General features: G+C 47.5%; 1 protein-coding gene across 4 annotated transcripts in view; it reads right to left on the reverse strand.

Moving 5' to 3' along the window:
* Positions 1 to 13,399, reverse strand: part of Il1r2 (interleukin 1 receptor type 2) — a 36,492-nt gene extending 23,093 nt beyond the window's left edge. For 2 of the 4 annotated variants that reach the window (XM_047522752.1, XM_047522755.1), the window contains exon 1: positions 13,246 to 13,399. In XM_047522752.1, the coding sequence (XP_047378708.1) occupies positions 13,246 to 13,259 (14 nt within the window). In that variant the 5' untranslated portion in view covers positions 13,260 to 13,399. Of the gene's footprint in view, positions 1 to 7,738; positions 7,878 to 13,120 lie in introns of those variants that run through there. The other 2 variants (XM_047522754.1, XM_047522753.1) reach the window with 2 other exon arrangements.
* Positions 13,400 to 26,166: the final 12,767 nt, after the last annotated feature.

A 26,166-nucleotide genomic window follows, 5' to 3' on the forward strand; every position in this document is an offset into this window, starting at 1 on the left:
GTGCATGCCAAGACCGCAGCCATGGCTTTTCATAGCTTTGACAGGTGGTGTATATAGAGTTATCTTGAGAAAACCTTTTCCTTAAAGAATGCGGTTGGGAAATCATCGGGCCTCTCTTATACCGTCTCAGTATCTCTAATGAACATGCACAGACCTTTTTATTGTCATTACTCCCTAAAAAAAAAAGACAATATCACATTATGTGCATAGCATTTACATTGTATTAGGTACTATGAGTGATAGAGAGATCATTTAAAGTATCCGGGAGGATGTGTGCAGGTTATAAACAAAGACTAAGCTGTTATTATATAAGGGACTTGAGCAGCCTCAGATTTGGTATCCTGGGAATCCCTGATTCAATTCCCCATAGAAACAGAAGGACAGCTCTACTTCCTATGGATTAACCCTTTATTTTGTATATCATTCTAACATATTTAAAAGCACCGTGAGGTCAGGCATGGCGGCACCTGCCTTTAATCCTAGTGACTGGGGAGGTTAAGGCAGGAGGAACGCAAGTTTGAGGCCAGCCTCAGCAACTTAGCAAGGATGTGTCTCAAAAAAAAAAAAAAAAGAAGGGCTGGGGATGTGGCTCAGTTGTAAAGCGCCCCTGGGTTTAATCCCCAATAGCAAAAACAATTAAAATTAAAATAAAAGCAATATGAGGTACAGAAAGTGAATATTTTATACAAGTCCATGAATCCTTTCCTCCCTAACACAGGCGTGTGGGAGACCATTCTCTATCCCCCTTGTCCTTCTCACACCGTATCACGATTGCTGGTTTCACCAGCTAACCATGGCCACAACCATGCAGCTGAACCCATCATCCCAAATGGAAGGCAAGGACGAGGACCATTTTCTCTTGCTCGCCGGTCTGAGGGTCAGATGGAGGTTGGCTAACCTAGGCCAGGCTGGGTTAGGCTTGGCTCCGTTACCAGCAGAGTCCCCCGTCTGCTCCACCGCGTCTCTCACCCTGCTTGGACCAGTAAACATCCTGGGAGAGGATCTCCAGGAAGGAATGGCAGGCACGCAATCGACGTGGACGAAGGCACAGAGGCCGGGCTCAGAACCCGCTCGCGCTTGTCTGCCCACATTCCAGTGGCCTCCGCAAGTCACAGGAGCAAACCTGCCATCAGTGGGGTGGGGAAATAGTTACCCAAGAGGGGGAAAGAGGTGGGAGCAGCCATGCCATCCACCACGCCTGCTGCCTGTCTGGCTCTCTAGGGGTGGTGACAGTCCAGAGGGTAGAGGCTGGGTCTTATTCGCATCCCCAGAAAGTTCCAGAATACTTTATGACTGAAAGTCTACCAGAGACTATGGGAGGGGTAAGTGAATCCAGAAATAAAGCACAAAATCTGAACCACTGGCAGTCCGGCCTTTGATTAAGTGCCTCACAGGAAACCCAGATGGTTCTTCATGGTCCAGGGCAGGGTGGCCTTAAGGGTGCTCAGGAAACCCTCCCTTATGAGTAGCGAAGCTTCAGAGAACTGCAGTCGCAACCCCTCCTTGGAACAAGGAGCCCTGGGACCTGAGATTTTTCCCTTTAGCTCTGGGTCCGACCTGGCCCTGTCTCCCCAGAGCTCTGCCTGCTTCTAGGTACTCCTCTCCTCATGTTTCTGAAGCACAACTATTTCCTGCAACGTCAGCTGTAACCCCATTCTCAAGCTTGCCAGCACAAAAGTCCCATAAATGTCAGCCACGTTGCTTTGTCCTCTTTGGACACACATCAGGGTATAATGTCCTCATCTGTACTGGCCCCAGCCAGACTCACGAGTTCTCTAGTAAGGATGTCAAGAAGTATAAATCAAACTGTGTCTAGCCAATAATAAGTATTTGAAAAAGAGAATGAAATCAAAGATGCCGACGTAAGGATGAGGGTACTAGGCATAGCTACCATGGCAAACAGCAGGCATCCACTCTTTCATTTTATCTCCAGGAGGTGAGTACCATGCCAGTGTTATGATAATGTATTAGAAGGGATCAAGGAGGTTAAGAGGCAAGATCTTACAGCTACTAAGCAGGGGTTGAAGTTGAAACTCAGGATTGGTTCTTCCAAAGCCCTTGCTCTTTAAAAATAGATGTTCTGTTTAAGATATGGCTGGTTTCCTCCCCTTACAGTTCTCCTGCCTGCTTACCCATTAATAGAACCCCCGACCCTCAACGGAGCACATTGCTGACCCACACAAAGGCCACATTTCCTCTTCCCCTGAAAGTAGGAATAGCCACGTAACAAAATTTTGACCAGTTAAATGTGGAAATGTGTGATCTTCCTGGTAAATCTCCTTAAAAGGAAGCTTAAGAGTCTCCACAATCCAACTACTGGGTATGTGCCCAAAAACATAAAATCAATATATAGAGGAGATATTTGCACGCCCACATATATTACAGTATAACTGACAATAGCCAAGATTTGGAATCAACCTAAATATCCAACAGTGGATGAACAAAGAATATGTGGTATATACATACACAATGGAATACTGTTCTTCCATAAAAATGGATGAAATCCTATCATTTGCCACAACATGGGCGGAACTGAAAGACATTATGTTAAATGAAATGTCAGGCACAGAGACAAAGATTGTGTGATCTTAACACTATGTGGAATCTCAAAAGTGTTGCCTACATAGAAGTAGAGAGTAGAACAATGACCACCAGCCTGAGGGGCCAGAGAAGATGGGAAAAGTTGGTCAACGGGGATTCAAAGGTACAAGGAGCTAGGAGGAAGAAGTACAACTGTTCTTATCGTACAATGGGATGAATATAGTTAACAACAAGGTATTGCACACTTCAAAATACATAGAATATCGGTTTTTGAATGCTCTCACCACAAAGAAATGATAAATATACTGATATGCTCATTACCCTGATTTGTTCATTATATAATATACATATGTGCCCAATCATCACATTGTACCCCATAAATATGTAGCATTATCATGTGCCATTAAAGAAAGTAGGAACAACGGAAATCGTCCTTCCACTAATCATCTCTCCTTCCAGCTCAGTGTGGATACAGTGGCTGAACTGTAGCTACCATCGTGGACCACAAGTGCAGACGGCTGGCTGAAAGTGAGGGAATAGTGAGAAGAGGGCATGAGTCCTCAGTGACTGTGAAGCCGTTCGCCACCCTGGAGTGGCTTCTTTTATAAGTCCAGGCTTTCTGGCATGCACAGCAAACCAGTCCCAGGATGCCATTGGTCTGACCCTGACATTTGTAGAAAGAACCCAGGGGAGGATGCCCTGCTGGGTCCTGCCAAGTGCCGCGTTCTCCTGGCCCTCTTTCTGACGCTCCTAGAGTCCCTGCTCATTGACTGAAGAGTCCCTTTGACTCAGGAGTTGCTCCCCAGCTCTCCTCCCATGAAAGCAGCCCCCACCTCCGGGCTCACATTATAGCTGGGTCAGCCCTAGCCTGGGCTTATGCGGAGGTCTTTAAATGTGTTGTCAAGGGCCCTGACACCAGGAAGTCCAGCTGTGTCACTCAGGGGCAGTCAATCCCTAAGCTTCACAGGGCTACGGAGCTGAAGAGCCTTAGCCAATCTCCTCCAGTCTCTTCCTTGGACAAGTCATGGACGTGAGTTTGACATAAATCTTTCTCTTCTCCAAATCCCAGGGCTGGTCAGATAAGGACGCGATGCTTCACTAGAACCTTATACCAATGGAATGAAATCCTAAAATATTGTCCTCCCCCACCGGACCCCCAGCCAGGGAGTTGTTTTGGTTTCTCTCCCTGGAGAGGGGCAAAGAGGCCGCTTTACTGTCATTCCCCAGGAAGTGGCTTCAGAGAAACAAACCACAAACACAGAGTAGTAACCGTTTTCAATAATCCAAACCTCAGAGAGAGGCCGGAGCTAAAACTGCTGCAGTGTGGGAAACGGTACGCGTTTGGCAGGCCCAGATCAGGGGGAAGTAATTTGCAGAGATTTTCAGCAAAATGCTCTTCTCCTGCCCTATTTTCTTTAAAAATCACAGACAACTTGATGTTTCTGTTGGAATCTGAGTTGACCTTCTTACCAGAAGAAAGAAATTTCTAGGGCAGCTTATTCCAAGTATTTGAGTTCTAATTCTATGACCCTATTTTTTTTTTTTTTTTTTTTTTTTTTTTTTGGTCACATAACCCTGTTTCACTGTCCTCAATGTGAGAAAACAGAGGGAGAGGATGAAAAGAAAGAGTGGGCAGAAGAAAATGACAAATAGGTGGGAAATGAGTAGAGTTGAAGGAAGGAGAAAGCATGCAGTAAGGTAGAAAGGCTAACACTGCAGCAGGGTCCAGGGCCCCAGCAGCTGCGTCCCACAGCACATACAGAGGCCCAGGAATAGTCAGCCACCTTTGATCCCTGTTGTCTGTTTCTAGCCCCAGGCTTCTGTTCATGGACAATATACATAGCCGAAGCATGTGTAGATGTTGACACCACATTTTTTTACATTTTATTTTAATGTTTTATCAGTGCATTCTAGTTACCCATTCATCCTGATAGATTCATGTCTGTATGGAATACAATTTGCTCCATTTTGATCCCCAGTATTTTCATTTTCCCTTCCCTCTTCCCTCCTCCTGCTCCTACACCACCTTTTAATTTCATTTTTATAAGTTACAAACAGATGGAAAATTGAAAGAATGGTATGGCCAGCATCAGTATATGTTTCACCTAGATTTACTAATTGTTAACATTTTGCTGCGTTTGTTTTATTCTCACCCTCTCTGTCTGTGTGTGTGTGTGTGTGTCTGTATACACACAGATCCATGCATGCACACACAAGTGTACATATTCTCACCTAAACACCTGGAAGTCAAACTTCACTCCTAAATACTTCAGAATACATGTAGAAATACATTTTTTAACAGAGTAAGAATGAGCAGGTAGATAATAGCTCCAGAAATGAATCTCAAGCATTTAAAAGAAGTAAAATTTTTATTCTATGGTATATTTGAAAAGATCAGGACTGAATTCACCCAAAAGGTTAAACTTTTCTTTATTACTATTCTCACCTTCTACCCAGAAGGTCTCAGCTCAACTGTCCCAGCTCTGAGTCAGGTGGAACAGTCATTTAAAGAACAAAACAGATGGCAGGTGTTGAATATTAATGAGGTCAATTAGATATCAGAACTTACTCCCATCGCTTAGTCACTCAGTGTATAAAATGAATTCCTAAAAACCCACATGTTTCATCATATAAAACCATTTGAAACCCATGGGAAAATAAATATTTACATTGAAATTAAGTTTGGGAACGTCCTACAAATCCAAAACATGTAAAACAAAAAATTCTTAGACTAAGTTTCAGGAAGCCACAGAATTTTAAGGAAGGAGAGGGAAAATCTTCCAGGTTCAAGTGCAGAGAAATGGATGGCCAGTTGTGAGGCAGCATTCACTGGAAAATATGCTGGCTCAAAGTAGAACTCTTGATAGTTTGTCCAGAACTTATTTTTGTTCTATAGAAGAGAACAGCTAGTTTGGGGAAGATTTGGCCCCAGGATTAAGGGAATTCTGCCTCCTTGACATAACAGCTGGCAAATTCTTGGCAAGGCTCTCCCGCTCCCTGGGGAGGAGCGGGGCGATAGAATCGCTTCCTGGAAGTCATGACCTAGGAAGGTCCCTCTTGGTCTAAGAAGAGCAGACTGAGAGAGTTGAAAATACAGCTCCACCAAGGGCTCACGCCCTCTATCTTTTTTCTCTCTGCCAGAAAAGATCCCTTCTCACTCAAAGCACCCTCTCCCTGCCAAACCTGAACTTGGCCAACTTCTGTCCCAAGAACCACTGATGAAGAGACACCCATCAATCAAACCAACTCATGTGCCCATTCATTCCAATCTTCTATTCACAGTTTCCTTTCCCGGTAAGCCTGGGTCATTCATCGCTCCCAGCATATAGGATCATCAAACCAAGGTTTCTTTCACCTTCCTCCTGCCTCAGGCCCTCACAAAAGCAATCTTCTAGCTGCCCCCCGCCCCGCAAAAAATCATGCCCCAAAATCGCTGATGAGGAAGGTTCACCCACAAGCCTCTGAACATCCACAGAACAAATCCCCCAGGCCTCAACTTCTCCCAGCCTGGTATTGTGCAAGAGGAGTTTGCTGCTCTGCACAACCCCAGGGGATAGAACTCATGAGTCTGGTAGAGTGCAGCATCCCATTATAAACATGGGGCAATAGAAATAGACTCAGATGGATGAAGGAACTTGCCCAAGGCCTCAGAGCTAGCAGGATGATAAAGTGGGATGCAAACCCATGTTGTGCAGGCCTCACCTTCTCCCTGCTCTGTAGAAACATCAAAGCCTGCTCACCCAGTCTTCACAGCATCCCCTATACAGCCAAGACTATCCCCTTACAAGATGGCCACTTCCTGTCTTATAAAATATCCATGATCTGAAATGTCTCTGTCATTTTGGAGTCTTAATTTGCCTCCCTCTAAACTCCATTCATTGGTCAGATTCTACCATCTGGAACAGCTCAGAAATTTGTCTGCACCTTCCAATAGTCCCTGAGGATTAGAGACTCCATTCTTTCTGAGCCCATGGAAAGTTCATGGAGACAGCGAGTGTGAATCCCACCTTCCCTCCATATGGTGGGATGGCCCTGAGCAGGTTCCATGGCCTGCCTGAGCACAGTCTGTAAAATGGACACAATCTAGAGAGCGTTTCAGGGAGGTTAGATGACTTGATGTGTAAAGTTCTCAGCACAGAGTTAAAAAGAGAAAGTGCTTAAGCAATGGTAGCTTTCACCAACATTTTATGGAAGCAGACTCAGGTACTTGGGGAGATGACTTGATCAAGGACACTCTGCTGGCAGAACTGAGTGAGAAATCACAGGCTCTACTATCTGCATTCTGCCTCCTTCCTGCTTTGGGTCCATCCCAAAGCCTGAGAACTTTCTAGAATCATAGTCGTTCAGTTACTATACTATACCAGAAATGTATTACTATTCTAGAAATGTGTGCATCATTGCCTAATGGAACCAAAAATTCCAAGTGCATAAATCCAAATTATATGAATATGTTTAACATATAAACACACAATCCTAAGTACCACACCCAGAAACACACATACACATTACATAAGGCTTGCTATGAATTCAAAGGTTGCTAATGCTTTCTTTCACTCAGACCAACATCTTAGTGTCTTTAAGCATGTGAAACTTGGAGATTGGAACTAGATCCTGTCTTTACCATTTACTAGCTATGTGATCTTAGTCAACTGCAGAATCACTCACACAATCTGGGTCACAATTTCTTCATCTCCAAAATATAAAGGTTGTGCTGATGAGATCCCCCTCCCAGGCACAAAACCCTAAGATTCTAAGTCAATCTGGATTGGAGTTTAAGCTATGGTCCTGGGTGTAGCTTCAATTTCAAAAGCATCAAGTCAGGGAGTTTAATCAGATACTAACCAAGTTTTCTGAAAGTTTCATGGCCAGCATATAGCGGAGCCAACATTCAGGACTTTGGTGTTCCCCTGCACATTGGAGTCCTAGCTCTGTGGGACCACGGCTAGGTAATGCTGATTATTACCTGGATGCTCTGAGGGTTATGAGAAAGGGGGCTGGTTGCACACCTTTAGACCCAAAGCTGCTTTCGATTTCTTATAATCTGAGCATAGGAAACTACTCAAATATTTGAATAATCAAGCATCTAGAAAACTTTCCCATCTAAAACATCATGCAGACAGAAGAAACAAAGACAGAAAGATCTAAAAAGTTGAAAGAACCCATAGGATCCTGACACAGGGCGTGTGCATTTACTCACAGAACCAGCTTTGAAGGCATCTTCCAGATGTTCTTTCTCTGTCCTGGTATGAGTGTGACTAGTCTGTCAAGGCAGTAGATTGTATTTTCCCCAGGTAGACACAACCACATCTCTCATCCCACGTGGTCTCCTGTAATGTTACAATCCCAGCCTGCCCTCAAGAGGTGGAAGCCAGCTCACCTCCATTGAATGTGGGCTGGCCTGTAACTCATGCGTGACCAACAGAATGCAGCAGAAGTGACACTATGTGAACTCAGGAGCTAGGTCAGAAAAATCCAGGCAGCTTCCACCCATCTCCCCTGAGATGCTTGCTCTGCAGGAAGCCAGCCATCATGCAAATAGTCTGTCCATTTTGAGACCATCTTTTAGGGAGGACATGTAGAGGGGCTTTGATTGAGCAATGTGTTGAGCTATGGGTACAAAATAACTGAGGTTCCTAAAGACTTCCCTGAATCATAAAGAGTTCAAATTTTGTTCAAACCCCTCTTTCTCTATAATGGGACATATAACACTTTTCATAAAGACAATATTTTAACTACCTCTCCATGTGTTTAAAATACATTCTTATCCTATATTATTCTACCATTATTCTTCCCAAGAAAGAGGAAGAACAAAGCCCTTTACAGGAAGGAAAAAAGGAAATGAGGAAGACATTCCTTCTTCCTAGGAAGGAAAAATAGAAGTAAAGGCCCTTTGGAATCCAGGATGAAAAGAGGGAAGTTACAAGAGGCTCCTATTTCTTATTCTGGATTTAAATTCTGAAAGCAAAGAGGCAAAGATGAAAGAGAGGGAAGCTAAAAGCAGAGGAACTTTTGCCCCACTTCCAAATTGGGTCTCTTCCGGAACCCCTCCTCGTTAAGGTCAGGAGCCCTTACCAAGATGGAGGGACTAAGGAAGAATGGAAATCATGATGTGGGATGTTGGTAGAAGAGATGCCAGGGTTAACTTTCCACTGGCCTCAGTTCTATGCCCATGAGGAGAGATCCACACTTTCTGCTGTACATCCGGTGGAGAAAGGGAAGTACACTGAGATCTGGACTGAGGTGGGCTGCCATGCTGAAGCACAAGGTGACCTAGAGCCGGGCTGCAGGATATTGAAGCAGAGCCATATTAGAAAGCATGGCCATAGCTCTTAGTAAACAAGCACTTTGCCAAGGCACTGAGCTCTCCTCCCTCTGCTCCCTCTGCTGTCCTGAGGCTCCCTAGAGATCTATGCAGTCCAGCAACAGATGCTGCAGCATCTGTTTGGATTGATTGGCACTGATGTCCTACTCGCTGCTAAATACCTAGAGTAACACCTGGACAGTGGAAGAAGCAAGATCAGAGCCAAGATGCAGAGGACCTCTGGAGCCAGTGAGAAACACAGAGAAGACAAGTTGGTCACAGATGGACTTTGACACACCTTCAGCATGTGCAGAAGGTGTGTCAAAGTCAATCTGACACATGGGTTTTTCCAGTCATGGGCCCCAGCTGTAGATTCATTCACCTTATAACCAGGAAGATGCAGAGACATCTCTGGGGAAGCCAGTGAAGACCCCCAAATCAACAGGTGTACACCAGTTACCCTCCCTACCATTCTCTAGGAACACAGCTTCCCCTGTTCTGATATCACCCTGTCTAGAAGAAAGGGCCAGGTGAGAAACTGGAAGTCTGAGCATCTATCCTAAAGAAACTGGATAAAACCAAGAGAGGCAGATTTGCTTCAGAGAAGTAGAAATAGATAACACTCAGGGGGAGATTGAATTCCCCTTCCTGAGTAGGAAGGGGCCTCAGAAGCCTAATGCACATCCTACTAGAAAAGTTAGTAAAGGTATATTTGGGGGACAATGATTTATAATAAGCATAAATTTCACCATGCTATATCTACTTTAGAAATATTTCCTTCCAAAATTATTAAGTTCTCAGGACAGATGCGAATTTTCTTTTTATACTTTGAAAAATTATCTCCCATCCTCTGAAAAATGTGCCTACCTAGCATGGCCTATCCTCGAGGGTCCCCAAGGGCAACAGCTATCCCAACCCTTGTATCCAAAATATCCATGAGAAAAGATAAAAGTCAACAACAACAAATGCCTAAAAATACCAACACGTTTTTCTGCATTCTATGTGGGAAAATCCCCTGCCACAAGAAAACCCAGTTCTTGGCCCAGACTTACTGGATTTTCCACAGGCCCAAAAAGTCCCCCAGGAAACCTACGGCTCTTCCCTGAGGCTGTGGGTAAGCGTCAGTGCCCCTTCCCATATTTAACCCTCTGGCTTTGCTCTGCTTTCAGAGGCTCCACCAGCTTGCTAGTGGTGGCAAGAACTGCTCCATGAAGCTGACATTCCGAAATCCTGTCCTTCCCCACCACTCCAACCCACCTAACTGAGCAGCAAGATGTGGTAGCTACAGCACAGGCATGTTCAAAAGCACCTGGTTCTCTTTGACTTTGGGGTATTCAAACAGCTTCGCCTCTCTGCGCCTTTGAAGCAAGGGTGGCCCATCCCTGGTAGGAACAGTGCCACTTCCAGACTCACTCATTTTCCTGCTGGTGTCCAACCCTCCAGCCCCCTCTGCTCCTGCCATGGAGGTGGCTGAGCCCTCCTCTACCAAGGCTGCCAGGTAACATGATATGCCGCCCTTCCAGGCTGAGGCCTGCTTCCATCTCTCCATCCACTTGTGGGCTCCTGCCATGTCTGTTCCTCCTTTGGCTAAATAGGAATAATATTTAATATTATCCCCACCCCTTCCAGCACTCATGTCAAAACAGTAGGATTTCCGCCGGTGGTTGGCGCGAGTACTGTTTTCAAAGTGGCCTGTGCCCCTGAATGGCTGTGTTGAGCCGTCGTGGTCTGATACAGTTGACCAAGGACAATGACAACACGGCATGAACAGGAAATAATCTGGTAATGTATCGAGTTGAGTTGTTTCAGTTTATCCCTGCAGCGTAACTTGGACACCCAGCACTCAGAGTGTCCTCGTAGAACATCGTATGACTTCACAGTCAACTTCTCCCTATTGGCTATAAGTCAGGCGTCTAGGCTTAGTTTACACAGAGTCTCGGCACACGATCCCACAAAACTGAGGTCAGGTGTGGCCTATGTTCCTTCCTTGAGCTTAGGTTCCTGTTCCCAGTCCACACAGTTGTGATTAAAGGACTCAGGTCCCCATCACTTGCTCTCTGCACGCCAGGGGCCGTGCTCAGGCCCCAGAGGCCACTGGTCTCCGACCCCCTGACCCTCTCCACAACAGGACAGCTTGTCTTTTCAAGGCTTACAGAACATCTGCTGCTGCTTCAAACCTCTTGACCTCTTGACCCTGGCCTCCAGACCCTCCTGGGAAGAGCCTGCGGCTTACCCTGGCCCTGTCAGCCATGCTCCTTCTTTTGATTATCTTCAAGTCAACTGATCGGGAACTTAAATTACATCTGTAAAATCCATCACCCTTACCATATATGGTCACCTAATCCATGGGTGTGATAGTCCATCTAGTCACTCGTCCCAGCCTCACTCAAGGCCAGGGGATTATATAAGGGCATGAATCAGTGGGAGTTCGAGTCATCCTAGAATTCTGCCTATCACACAATCTAAGAAAGCATTCTGATGAATATTAGTTCTAGGAAATTTAAGATCCACCCAGCTCTTTACATTAACTTCTTCTTTGCTCCCAAATAAGAACACATCTCCCCAAATTTTCTAAAGCCTTGTTACTCAAAGTGTGGTCCATGGACCAGCAAAATGAATAACACTTGTGAGAAATATAGATTCTCGGGACCCATTTGAGACCTTGGAAATAGCACATTAACAAGACTCCCAGGTGATATGAGAAGCACTGATCTCAAAAGACCCTGGTCTCAAAATAACTCCCTGACAGGCTTCCCCTGGACATGAAACCTATCTCCTAAAGAAGTGGCTCTCAAAGTGTGGTCCCTTAGGCCACAGCTCCAGAGTCACCTGGGAACTTATTAAAAATGCAAGTCCTCAGACCGCAACCCATACCCACCAATCAAAATTGTAAGTGAGCCCAGCCATCTGCGTTGTAATAAACCTGCCAATGATTCTGATGCAGACTTAAGTCTGAGAACCACAACCAAAGGCATTGTCAAGATCAAGTGTCCCCAAATGGAAAGCAAGTGATAGTAACATGAAAAGGCCACCAGCTTCTGCACTTCTTGTACTACTTGGACTGTGTCGTCACTTGAGACTGACCCTGCTATGCTGGGATACAGGGAGGAGGGATTGGGCTCTGGGTGTTTGGATTCTAGTCGTCCTACGGTTGGCCTTCGGAGGCTGTGCTGGGAGTGGAGATCTGACGAGAAGCTGGAGGCTGGGCAGGGGCTCCCAGGTCAACTGACAATACACCCCTACAGCTCCACAGTCCCTAAGCCAGGTTTACTTCTTATCTCTTAGAAGTTAACACATGGAAAGAAGGGCACAGTGAAAACCAGCGTGCTTTTAAACGTAGCCTGAGGCAAGGCGCTCTCTTCTCCTGCCGCCTGTGGGAACACCTGGCTGAGATGGGGAAAAGCCCACTGGGCTCTGGGAAGGCAAAGCCAGGAGAAATAGGGCAGAGAAAGGGTGAGTTTGGTGGGAAGTGGGAGGGAGCACAGAGAGGGAAGCCAGGAGCCTTCCACTGCAGACAGGGACAGACTGGGAAGGGCAGGTCACTCCCCTGCCTCAGGTGGCACAAGAGAAAACAGAGATGAAGAGTTTTGGCCAAGATCACACCATGTTAGGAGGCAGAGTCAGAGGGCAGGGGTCGAGGAATCCTGAGGGGCTGGGGATTGAAGAAGGAAGGCCTCGGCAAGGAGACGGGGTTCTTACTACAAAAGAGTACAAGCAAACGCGTGTGTGGCCCCTTCTTCGGGCCAGGCACCATTCTGAGTGGTCTGAGCCTCATTGGGACCCTTCGACTGTGCGGATCACTGCTTTGGGATGGAGAAATGTGGCACCGAGAGGGTAAATGGCATGACATCACACAGCCAGTGAAAGGCATCCAGGCCATTTAGCCCTGGGGCACAGAATTCACTCCACTCGCTGCCTCTCACAGGCAAGTGCTCAGCCAGCCCGAGAGCCCAGGTATTAGAGAAGTCACATTCTCTTAAAAGATCACACATTCTAGACTAGGAAATTCCCAGAGCCTTCCAGGGGAGAACACCTCGGCCCTGGGTGTACGTCCCCCTGCACAGCTTCTCCTGAGGCAAACGTCAGTTCGTTTCCTCCCGTGGCTTTATACAGTATTGCTGCCTGTCACCCGGAATTTAGGAAGGTCCTTGGAAAACCTGTGACGCAGCCCCTTTGATGGAAGAGAAACTGAAGCCCAGAAACATCAAGGAATGCTCAAGGTCACCTTCACACAGGTGAAGAAGGTCACCAAGGAGGAGGGTCACCCAGATGAGTTACCTGAGGCCGGGAGAAACCGGGGAGAGTTGCCTGAGGTTGGAACAGAAGCAGACTCCAGGGTCCTGACTTCTGAGTGGCCCTCTCCTCCTCTCCTTCTCTCCCTCCTTCTCTCAAAAGCCTCTTACCTGCAGCTCTGCATTCTTGCCCCTTGTTGCTTCTTGCCTGGGGAAGGCTGCCAGGCCAGACTTTCACCTTCGGTGGCAGCACGGCCGTCCAAGCAGGGATTTATACCCTCCTGCACACTGGGATTTCCTAACCGAGCTGTGTCACTGCTCCAACTGTGTGACGGTGGACACACCTTTTTCCTCCTCGCAGGGCAGCACAGCCGGGCCATAGCACTGCTACGTGATCACCAGATGGGGAAGTGGCCAAGGACACTCTGCGTACGTACGTTTCCCTATTTTTTTGTGACTTGTTAAAAATTAGGTACTTCCAGCTGAGAGGTGGTTTTAAAGTGATGTGCACTTACATGGTCCCACTAAAGGGAAGAAGTGGTCTTCAACTGGCAGAAGTAGTCCTACTCCCACCTCCAAGGGATCATTCTGAGGTCTAGGAAAGATTAAGGTGAAGTTAGTGGTTTCTTCTTTATTCTTCTTCTCTTTTTTTAGTTTTCCATGACTTTTTCATCGTCAGGTGATAGAAAGTGTTATTTTCTCATTTTTTCCAGTTTGTGGAATTTGTCTGAGCTGTTTCTGATAGTGAACTGAGTCACTGAATCACATTCGTATAAAACAACTGTCTCATCCACCTTCCACCAGGCCTGAGGGTGCTGTGGCTTGCTTCTCCACGAGCGGTGAGCCTGACCTGCAGCTGCCTTGGGAGCTCACTCATCGACAGCCAGGTCTCCTGTAGGCCACACCACGCACGGAGCCAATTTCAGTCCTGTCTACAACACCCCCCACTTCACTGATTCAAATCCATGGTGGTCACTCCAGACAGGATTTTGAAGACATGGTGGTCCAGGGTTCTCTTTGCTATAAACAGAAAGCCCAGAATTAGAGCCTAAGAACTTGGCCATGGTCTCCCCCAAAAGCACCCGTCTTGGACATTCCTGATCTTACAGCCCTGCACAACCTCTGCCATCTCCCAGGTTCTCTCGCCCATATGCTAGGGAATGTCACGTAGCCTAAAGGAATATAATTCAGGGTCCCCCTGTTGGTGGATGGAAAAGAAGAACGCTTTTCAAAACTTACTTTAAAATCAAACTTATTAACTTTAATGACACTCCCTGCCTGGTTTATTCAAATCTTCACATTCTTAAAGGTGAAAAAGGCAGATACAAAAGTTGTTTTAGAAAAATCTTAGGAATTTCATATCCAGAACAAATGGCACAAAGTCAAAGCGCCCCCTTTGGTCCTCGTGCTATCCGCTTGCTACCAAGGAAGGTAACTCTCAGAAGTTAAAACTCAGATTGAGTAAATAATATCTGAGAAAAGGTTAGAGCGAGGTGGAAACTCATGGATAATAAAATCCATCCTCCAGTTTCAAAAGAGAAAACTGGGGTCCAGGCACTTAGGAGGGCCAAGGGCGAAGTGACAGTATGGATTATGACTTCATGATGGGTAGCCTTCTTGCGGAAGCTGGGAATACTCCCAAAATGGAGTTTTTGGACAATGGGTAAATTACATTCTACACATGTGTGTTCTTTTTGCAAGTACCAGTTAAGGGAGTAATACTCGTCCCATAGTTTTAATATGGTAAGATTGAAAAGGGAGCCATAAATTTGGGGTCAAGCCAAATGAGTTGTTTGATGTTGTGTTGTTTTGTTTTGTTTTGGTGCTAGGGAGTGGACTCAGAAGCACTTGATCACTGAGCCACATCCCCAACCCTATTTTGTATTTGACTTAGAGATAGGGTCTCCCTGAGCTGCTTAGTGCCTCACTATTACTAAGGCTGGCTTTGAACTCGCAGTCCTCCTGCCTCAGCCTCATGAGTTGCTAGGATAACAGGTGTGTGCCACCGCGCCCAGTCAAGCCAAATAAGTTTTGAGGGTATGAATTTACCCCATCAGTGAGCTTGGCCTAAATACCATCATCACCCCAGTATAAAGGACATGCAAATAAATTGAGTCCTTCTCGCCACTCTCACTGTACTTGAGTGAGCACATCTCTCCCAGTTGACCTTCCTTATTGAGGATCTTCTTCACTAACCAACACAGGCGGCCCACAGCTTAATGCAGCCCCAGAGGGGAAGCAAAATCATGCAATCTGCCCTTGGCCATGTTGAAGGGTGACTGCTGATCCTGTGACCTAGAAAGAGGAATTTACACAACCTTGCTTTGTTTCTATGGGAAAACTCAATCACAGAGTCATAGGATTGCTTGAATAGTCCTTTCAAGAACTAATCCTCGAACTCTGTAGTCACCTGAGAGTAACCCCCAAGCCTGCTGTAGGAGTCACAGGACAATGGCTACTTTGCCTGTATCCCTCTGTCCTCCCCCATGACCCACCATCAGCAGCACTTTCAGCTAAACTTCTCCACCAGCTGATGGGAAACAGACAAGGTACAGAATGTTCTAGAATATCTCGAAATCCTCTGAGGTTTGAGGGGAAAGTTGCTCAGGGTGTTTATTGCACTCGTTGAAGCAATGATTCTTCACTTTTTAGAATGAAGGAAGCCCTTCCAAGGTCTGTTCTGGCTCACAAATCAGCAGCAGCCTCTGAAAACTCTGTGACCAAGCCCCTATCTCTTCTGCTTCCTTGTGATGTGCAGGTCAGAGGGTGGGGAAGGTAAGAAGGAAGTTTGGAAAGAGGAAAAGAGCATATATTGGTTACTATCATGTATTTGTCCCCAGTTTTTTAAGACAACCTCAACTCCAAATCTCTAGCATATTACCCTCACAAAATCACTCATTCTTATCAGATCAGAGTTCCAGAACTTAACTACTAGAAAATATGGTCATCAAACTCCTAGAACAAATTTAGCAATAAAACCTCACAAAGAGAATTTTAAGACCTGCCCTGGTCAACTTGTCAGTCACAGAAAAAACTCTATGTCTTATTCATACTGCAGAAGGGTAACTATTCCCTCCCCATAAGTAACTTACAAACACATTGAAATGAAAATATTGACTGCACATGAGCTTCAGTCTCCTCACCTGTAGAGTGAAGGCTGTGTCAGTTTCCTACCGGTGCTGTAACAAATGACCACTACTAGTGGCTTCAAACAACACTCCTACAGTTCAATTATCTTACAGTTCTAGAGGTCAGAAGTCTGACCCGAGTCTCAGTAGGATATGATCACATCTAGGTAACACTGAGCTCCTTGTACAGACTGCTGGGAGAGTTCCTGTGCCTTCTCCAGCACCTACAGGTTCCTGACTATAACCCCACAATACATCACATCAACTTCTTCTCCTTTGGGCTTCTCACCTCCCTCTTAGGAGGACTCTGTTGATTACATTTGTGTTCCACGCAAATAACCCAGTATAATCTCCCCTACCCTCAAGTCCTTAATTTAGTCACATCTGAAAAGTCCCTTTTGCCATGTGAAGTGGCATGATTACAGCTTCTAGGAATAGGGACATAGACATCTTTGACACCATTATTCGGTCTACCGTGAGCTTGACGTTTGCTTCCACTTTTCACAGTGTGAGCTTTACAATTCTAGGCAGAAACTTTACAAAGAGGTTCTGGCCTGCAAGGTGGAGATAAGAGATCAGAGGATCGCTGCGGCCCTAGAGTGTCAGGCCAACCCGGGCAACACAGCAAGACCCCATTTATTTAAAAATAAAATGACCATGCATAATTATGGATTGGAATGCCATCACTCCTTCCACAGCCAAGGTTAAGGCTGTCTGGGGGAGGGAGATGGGGGTACGCCTTGGGTTTCTGGGGTTTACAGGAACAATTTAATATCGCTCTTCAACTCAGAGAAAATCCCATCTTCATTGTAGAAGAGCTTTTTTGTTCCAGTCTTTCTTTTGATTCCTTTTCCCCATAATCAGTTTTCAAGAGAGATGCTGGGAAAGGAAAAGAATTCCAGGGAGACTTTTTGCAAACTCTGAGGGCCACTGGCCACTCTCTCCAGCCTGCCCTCCCCAAGGACCCAAAGCATGGGTGGCAGGCAGAGGGAACCTGGTCCCATCCCAATGCCCACTGCCCCTCCCAAGGGCACCCAGGCCCAATCCATCACCCAAGATCCAGAGTGCTCTTCTGCCCACTCATCGAGACTTCCCTCCACCCACGGGGCTCAGGATGCTCCAGGCAAGCCCCACCTCCTCTTCCCAGGTCCCTCAGTCTCCCTTGTGCATATTAAACCTAAATAAATAACACATAGAGCATCTCTGGAGACATCAGTTTATTCAGGAACAGATATTGCAATGGAAATAAAGTGCCATAAGCAATGTGTGTACTCAAGGAATCGAGGCGAGGGGGAGTTTTTAAAGGAAAAGGGAGGAGGATTATGTAATATATTTTGAAATAGTAACCTTTGACTGTAAAGATCAATAACCAGGGTGGTTTCAGTTGAAAATAAAACAGGAAGTTGTTGGACAGAGTTTTTGCAGAAGTTTTTTTTTTTTTTTTTTTAATTTTTGTGGCGGCCTTTGTACAAAGCTGTGGTCCCGGCAGAGTCTTCTGAGATCATTCTTATGAGGCACAAGTGCACAAGATCTCCTTCCTTCACAACTTCCTGCTCTATTTATTATTATTTTTGTGGTTGTTAGGGTTTCACAAAATGACTCCCTCTTGATTCGATAGACTTCACACATGGGATGGAAGCGCCAGCTCCCCAGAGAAACCCTTAGAAGCAGACCTCACAGGGCACCGACAGGCCACTCCCTAGACGGACCCCCTCCTACTGCTCTGGAGGAGAGATGAACAAATTCCACTCCCTCAGAAACAGAAAGGGGTCTGACTGTCTTGGGATGCAAACTTGCTTTTCATTCTGCGTGAGTGAGCAGCACAGTCATTATTCAACCTGCTACTGGGAGAACCCGTTCAAGGGACCCTCCCCCACTCAGAACAAGCAGAACGACATCTGCTGCCAGCGGTCCAGCTGTCTCACCTCCACTTCTGGTCCAAGCAGAGAAGACCCCAGTCTTGATGATCTCATGGGCAAAACCAAGTCAGTCTTGTCATGCACCTGGGGCTGAGAGACGCTGAGACACTGCCGTCACCAGCATAGACGTTGCACTTACTCCACCCACGTCAAAGTCGAATTCCAGACCTGGAGCCCGTGACTCCCATGGTGTTGGGCCTCTGTCTACAGGACTCATTATTATGGGGTCTGAGGCCACATTTATTCCTACCAGACTCTGTAGGAAGACTATCAGACGACAACCATGGGGTCCCAATACCCAAACCAGCCTCAGCCACTCTTCTAGAGTCAACCACACCCATCCTCACTTCACCCTTCCCTCCCCTGAGCCCCCTCCACCCACCCCACCAGCTATTCTAGTCCATATCCCATTGGCTCCTCTCAGCTTCTGCTAGAAGTGCAAGTTACAAAGAGATGATTGATTGAATTGACTCTAGACTTGGAGTGAATGTGGATCCAAAATAATTTTTAAGTGTAGTTCTACCCTAGGACTCCAAAATATGTGTCAGGTGTGTGTGTATGTGTGTGTGTGTGTGTGTGTGTGTGTGTAGGAGAGAGAGAGAGAGAGAGAGAGAGATGTTTGGCTCTTCCTCAGTGAATCTCACTCTTCATCCTAGCTCGCTGAAGGCTTGCCCAGCTCCCAATGCTTCACCAATCCTTCCAGCCAACAGCTGGCAGACCCTCCCTAGATAAGAAGAGAGACCCCACCCACGGCACTTTTGAAACCCTTAGTACTTTAAAACGTAAAGACCCATGCCCAAACAGAGTGACAGCATCAGGCTTTATTTTTAAAGTTTACATTTCGAAAATAAACACTTTAGGACTCAAACTAACCTCATATGTATAACTGCACCCACTTGTCTGAGACAAAACCTGAAAGTCACCATCCACAACTTTTTGTGACTGGGAGAACTGTTCAGTGGCCTTTCTGGTCACCCTTGCTCTCAGCCACCATCTCCTGACCCCCCACCCACCTCATCCAGCCCCAGCTTCTAGGCAGTCCTGGCCTTGACTCATGAAGCCTCCTGGGCTTTGAATGAGCTCTCAGCGGGCATCTGAGCCCTGAGCCGCAAAGCCGTGGAGGAGCCTCAGCCGCTGCGGGCCACTGTTTCTCAGCTTGTATCATGTTATATAAAGTAACGATCCCCACCTGAGTCGCACGACACGCTGGTCACAGGTACACGAACTTCAAGCAGGGCCCTCACTTTGATTTGTCATCTTCAAAACACTCCCCGACCCCAGGGCAGGTGGGCACAAGCAGACCCAGCCCCTCAGCTCAGAAGGCCTTGCTGCGAAGGGGAACCCACGTTGCTCCAGCGCCTTTCACAGGCCGCCACTCCTGCCACTCCGGAAATGACATTCAGTGCAGGGACCACATCACTCCACTAGGCCCCACGCTGCAGGGGCTTTCACGCTGTCCTTGAACAGGGGCTGCTGCAGCCAGCCCCAGCCCAGGAACGGTGACAGACGCCCCAGGGGGAGATGTAGCCGGGTTCCTTAGCTGAGCATGGGAGAGGCCTGCTGGGCCTTAGAGAAAGTGGCAGTCACACACCAGTGGGCAGCAGAGGATGGGCTTCGACAGCCTTCCAATGTCTTTGGGGCTGAGAAAAGTGATTTTAAAAGATAACTTGATTCTACCCCTGTGGGGAATAACTCAGGCCTCGGCAAAGGGCAGGCTGGACACTGTTTTGAAGAAAGATTTTAAAAAGCATCTGTAGGTTACACCTTTTCCAGGTCACCCAGAGGAGAGCCAATCACTCCCCTGTGTTCTACTGCGTTGACATCTGGGACCTTGCTAGCCCCGGAGGGACTGTCTGTGCTGGGACCAGTCAGTTCCCAGGAATGCCCTTCTCCAACCATCCAACCCAGAGCCTCGGCCCACCCACCTGCTCTATCAGGCTCGCCCACTCTGGGCCACCGTCACTCTTCCCTGTCACCCCAGGGCCAGACACAGGACATCCAGGGACGCCTCTCTGCCCCAGAGCCCGACGATATTATTTAAACTAGCCAATCCACAGCCTACCTACCCTGCCCCGCCCGCTCCTCCCAGTAGAAACCACAATACAGGCAGTTCCCCCTCCTCCCTCTGCCTCCTGGACCAACTTGGGTGTGTCCCCGTGCAGCCCCTGGTGGCAGGCCACCTCCTCTTGGGACCGAGGACAGCAGTGTTCTTTTCAGTGGTGTCATCCCTGCCCTGCCAGACTTGCCACACCTACCAGCACACCCTTCCTGAGTCACGGGCTTGCTGCAGCCCAGGGCCCGCTGCTGAGACAGGCTGGAATTCCTTGTCTTAGGAACTTGGAATGGGTCCCCCAAAGAGGCACGTGAGTGGGCTTCTGTGAGGAGCTAGATGTCCCCTATTCCCACTGAAGTCCTCCGATACCTGAAGGAGCCAGAGCATGACAATTCAGAGATGAAAAGAAGAGACACAGGGAGAGAAGCGGGGTTGAGTGGCACGCATCCCAGCAGCCTCAGCCCTGCTCTGGGCCATCTCCAGGTGGCAGCGTTCCTGGCGCTGGCGCCCAGATGCCCCCAGCCCTAGGGCCACGCTCTGGTCATCCCTCCGGCCTGCTCTCAGGTCGGACTGGTTTGCACTCTGTGCTTAGTTCCCTATCGGGCGGGCCATCCTCCCCTCGGTAAAACACCATCTGGAAACATTTGCCATGGTTTGCACGTGTGCCCCAAGAGTCCCTATGTTAGGAACGTGATCCCCAAAGTCCCATGTTCATAATATTTGGAGGTGAGGTTTGGGGGAAGCAATTAAGGATTAGATGAGGTCATGAGGGTGGAGCCTCCATGATGGCATTAGTTGTTTTATAAAAAGAGGAAGAGAGACCTGAGCTAGCATGCTTGCTCTGTCTCACCCTGTGATACTCTCTGTCATGTATGGTGCCTCAAGGAAGCCCTCACCAGATGCCAGCATCATGCCCTTGAACTCCCCAACCTCCGGAACCATGAGTCAAAAAAAACCTCTATTCTTTATAAATGACTCAGTTTGGGTAAGTTGTTATGGTAACAGAAACAGACTGAGACATCATTCCAATCTCCTTTGTGCTGAGAAAAAGAATACTTTTTTTTTTCCCTATACCCTGTTGGAATGTCCCAGAGCTCAGCAAAGGACAGACAAGTGTAGGGAAAAAGTCAAGTTGAAGAAAGAAAAAGAGCCAGGACAGTAGGGGCAGGAAGCAGGAAACTTGCTGGATTAAGGAATTAGGGGCAGCCATGACAGAGGCCCATGGAGCAGTTCTTGAAGCCTCACCCAGGCTGACGGCAGTAGCAACGTCCTGGGAGCTTATTAGAGCTGCAGATCCTCGGGCCCCACCTCAGACTCCTGAATCAGAAACTGGGTGTGGGGACCAGGGATCTATGTTGAACAAGACCTCCAGATGATTCCAATGGTATCAAATTTTTGCACAGCACTGCTCCACTGCTTCTGAGCTCTGGCCGTATATATGCAGATCACCCCAGGAAGCTTTCCACAAATCCTAATGCCCCACCCCTCCTCCAACCAGCAAGGGGCAAGGCCAGTGGACGCTTTCGAGACTCCCCGGTGGTCCTAATACGTTGCCTCCCAGGGTTGAGAACTGTATCACTCACCTTCTCTGTGGCTTCTGTCTTTGGCTCCTGCAGGGAGATAAGCAAGTGAGTGCAAAAATTTCCAAGGCTGACTCATAAAGGACAGCTAATAGGACAGAAGTGAGGCCAGGCTGCCAGGCTAGATGAGAAGGGGACTTTAACCTCAGTGTCTAATAGGGCAACAGAGGTATCTGACTTGATTGACACCAACCAAGCTCACAAAAAAGCAAGGTCTGCATCGGCATCCTCACTCATTCACCCATTTTACTAACGTGCTCTGTTCTGAGCTCCTGCTCCCAGCCCAGCATTGTTCTAGGACCTAAGGACTCACATGCCCGTGGAAAGACAATAGCAATCATGAAGATGTCAACAGGCGCTGTCTTCATTGTAACCAGTGAGGTGTGTTCTATGCAATACTCTGCACTGGACAATTCCCTCCACAAGGTAGAGCCATCCAGATGTCACTGGATTTGGTCTGGGCAGTTGACATTATCCGTTGTCACTGGCAGCATCTGCAACATGTTACTCTGGAGTTTCTGAGCTTTGGTCTGACTGCATTCATCCAAGAGAAGCAAGGGCAACGATAAGGTCAACACTATTGGAACAGGTGATATTATTCTGATCCCATCTTAGGGGTTGCTAAGTAAAATCACAAACAAAATGATAGGCAGTGCACAGCACACACTGAAGAAAAACAGTCACGTGCCTTAAAGTGATAATGCATTGATAACAAATCAAAACTCTTTGTGCCAGGTCTCTGTCTTCAGAACATTCTGTTGGCCTGGATTCATGTCCAGAATGTACTTCACAGACATTCAAATACTTTTTAAAATATGTACATTCTATACTAATTCAGGCTGATCTGCTTCTCAAAGCAATGACTGAAAATTAAACGGGGTGGGGCCCTGGCTAGTGTAGGCTGCGTGTTAGAAAGTACCTTAGGTCAGGGGACTTACGAACAGGAATTTGACATTTTTTTTCAGTTCTGAAGAACAAAAGTCCAAAATCAAAATGCTGGATGATCAGGTTCTGATGAGGGCATCCTCCAGACCACAGATAGTCCCCCTCTCATCGTGTCCTCACAAGACAAAAAGAGGGTAGAGAGATCTCTGAGGTCCTTTTAAATTTTTTTAAGTTATTATTTTTGATTGACTCATAATAATTGTACATATCCATGGGGCGATGTTTCAGTTCGTGTATGTATTATATAATGATCAAATCAGGGTAATCAGCATACCCATCACCTTAAACTTGCAATATTTCATGAACACATTCAAAATCCCCTCTTCTGTCTGCTTTACAATGTGTGTTGCATTATTGTGAACTACATACCCCCACTGTGCAATGGAACTCTAGAACTTGCTCCTCCTAACCACAACGTTGCAGGGGGTCCCTTTTATAGGGCACTAATCCCATGGATAAGGGTTCCACTCTCCTGACTCAATCACTCCCAAAGGACCTGCCTGTTATTACCATTGCATTGGTATTTCTGGTGGGGGAAGAGAGAGCCCCTACCCTAATGCTCCAAGGAAGCTTACCTCCCCGTCATCAGGAGGGCAAATGACTCCACAGTCACCCTGGCCACTCTCCCAATAATCAGTCATGAGGAAGACAACGTTAAGATCACACGCTGGCAGACAAGCCCACTTGTCTTGCCCTCCAAAGTCTGGCTCTCAGAGGAGACTCTCCAGGAGGCGTACTAAGGGCTTTCACCCTGGACTTTATTGATGCTCTGATCAATGGGTGGGAGGAAGTCTCTGGGCTCTCCGGGATTCAGTTGGTCCCACTGTTAATTTTCTGGGGAATCTAAGACCCTCATGTGCTCCCAGTCCCTGCTCTGGCTCTTCTGGGCCCATAAAGGAAGAATAATCCAGCCGGGCCACTCTCCAGAGCTTCCCAGGCCTTTTGACCATCTCAGGTCCAGTACTGAAGGGACCAAGCAAAATATTCACTGGGGCTTGGAAGCACTGAGTCTGACCCAAGTAGGTGTTTTGTTCTTCTGTTTGTCGATCCACAGACTGTTAGGGAGGAAGGGCCTCAGACTCACTCCAGGCCACACAGTCTATTTGTAGGTGAGGGTTGGTGGATTTCAGCCAGGCTAAAGACAGAAGGGTGAAGCCATCTGCGGCTTCCCTAGTTGCATCTGAATTTGCTGACTTTGACCATAGTATGAAAAACAAATTGAAAAGAAATCATTTCCTAGGCAAGGCTCCCTGCTTGTGAGCACAGCCCACTGCTCAGAGTCCGTCCATGTGGCGAGATGCTGTCCTGATCCACACCTGGACCCCAGCAGACTGAGGTGTCTAATCCTCGCATGAAGCCTTGGCAAGTGCCCTTAGGTCATGGTGACCAGCAGCTCTCACACAGCTTGGACTAAGCATGTGACTCTCTTCCAAGCTCTTGATTCACATATTGGCTTCTTTAATTATTTCAATAACCCTCTGGAGTAAGTATCATGCTGTATTAGCAGGCCCATGGTGCAGGTAAAGATACCGAGACTCCCAGACACCAAGGAACTTGTCAAAGGTAACACGAGATTACGAGTTAGGACATCCTGAAACAGGCATGGGGAAGCTCCAACCCCCAGCACCTCTGAATAGGACCTTATTTGGAAATAGGGTCCCTACAGAGAGAATCAAGTTAAAACGAGGTCATTAGGGTGGGTCCAAATCTAATATGACTGATGTCCTTACACCAAAGAGAAAGATGAGCACAGAGACAGACCTACATAGAGGGAAGATGACGTAAAGTCACAGGTAGAGATGACCTGAGTGACACACCTACAAGGCAAGGGATGCCACGTTCTGCCAGCAACACCAGAAGCTAGAGAGTCAGGGGAGAATTCTCCCCCAGAGCCCTCCGAGGGAGCCCAGCCCTGCCAACACTTTGATCTCAGACTTCCAGCCCTCGGAACTGTGAGACAATACACTTCTGTTGTTGTAAAGCACCCAGTCCATGGTACTTTGCTATGGCAACTTTAGAAACTTAGCCACGGACACCAGGTACCTCATCCACAGGTGGTGGTGGCAGTTAGTTAAGAACTCTGCAAAGATGGCAGAGGCAACGTCTTATAGGTTGTTCGTCCACATTCTCAGAAGATTAAAATAAACAAAGAAAACATGGCAAGCGGCTCGAACAAGACTGAAACCATCTCCTGACTCCTCAGCATGTAGCAACAGAACGTTCCATTGAGAGTTCCATGTGCCCTACAGAGATGGATGAGTTTGTTTACCATCTTCCTTTCATAACCAATATTTCACTCCCTGGGGGTGGGGGGGTGAGCCTAGTAAATTCCATCAGAAAGTAAATGAGTCTGCTGCTCCTGCCAAGTGGAATGAAGCCAGAGCAAAGCTACTTCCGGGGTGGGGGTGGGGGGGCAGGCAAGGGCCCCTCCCCAATCTGACCCTCCTCTAGCCTGGTCAGCACCTGGGCAGGACCGCCCCTCCCAACTTTGAGTGCTGGGTGCTGGGAGGAGGTGCAGCCCCCTGCCCTGCCCCAGGAGGAGCACCTACATCTCTGATCGTAAACAGGCACCCTAAAAACGGAGGCACCAGTGACTGAGAGGAGGAGCAGGCGGCACAGAGCCGCATCCGCCACCAATTCAGTCCAGTTTCACACACGCTCATGGAGTCAAAGTGCAACTGTGAAGAGACTCTACCATCAGTGACTGGGCATGTGGCTTTGCCTCCCTGTGCCTCAGTTTTCTCTCTATACAATCATAGTATCTGTCTAAGGTTGTTGTAGGATTAAATTAGCATTTAGAAAGGACAGGCACAAAAAAAAAATAAAAGGCACTCAGGAAGCGTCAGCAACTACTATAAAACCAACATGGAGTAATGAAGGAGCAGGACATGAAGACCCAGCCTGAACCGTAACTACTCTAGGGATGGAGAAAGATTTATTATGAATTCCATCAAGAACAGGCCCAGCTTTGGCTCCTATCCATAGGCACAGCCCATCCAAGGTGCCGAGGACCCACCCGCTTCAGGTGTAGGGAACTTGGGGAGCCCCAGGCAGCTGGCTCAGGGTCACGTCAGCCTTACCAGCTTCTGACCTTGTTTCTACACTTGTTCCTGCACAGCCCCACTCCCAGATCAGGCCAGGACCTGCATGAGCTGTTCTCCTGACTCTGCACAGGTATCTAGGGCCAAGCACCTGGAGGAAGTAAGGGCAGAGGCCAGGACACAAGTCCAGGGACTTAGGAGATAGTGAGCGGGTAAGTGAGGTGGCTGTGAGCAGGTGGGATTCAGGAAGAAAGTGAGAGTTGGAAGTGGGTCCATATCCCCTTCCAGAGATAACTATGGTACTTATGGGGTGGTCCTAGGGCCTAGCAAGGCTGTGGGAGTCTGTTCCCTAAGGAAGCAGACAGTCCCCTCCAACACCAGGTCCTGATGCCTGAGTCTTCAATTTCTTTCACATGACCAGCCCCA

The sequence above is a fragment of the Sciurus carolinensis genome, chromosome 13 (genome assembly GCF_902686445.1).
Source record: "Sciurus carolinensis chromosome 13, mSciCar1.2, whole genome shotgun sequence".
NCBI lineage: Eukaryota > Metazoa > Chordata > Mammalia > Rodentia > Sciuridae > Sciurus > Sciurus carolinensis.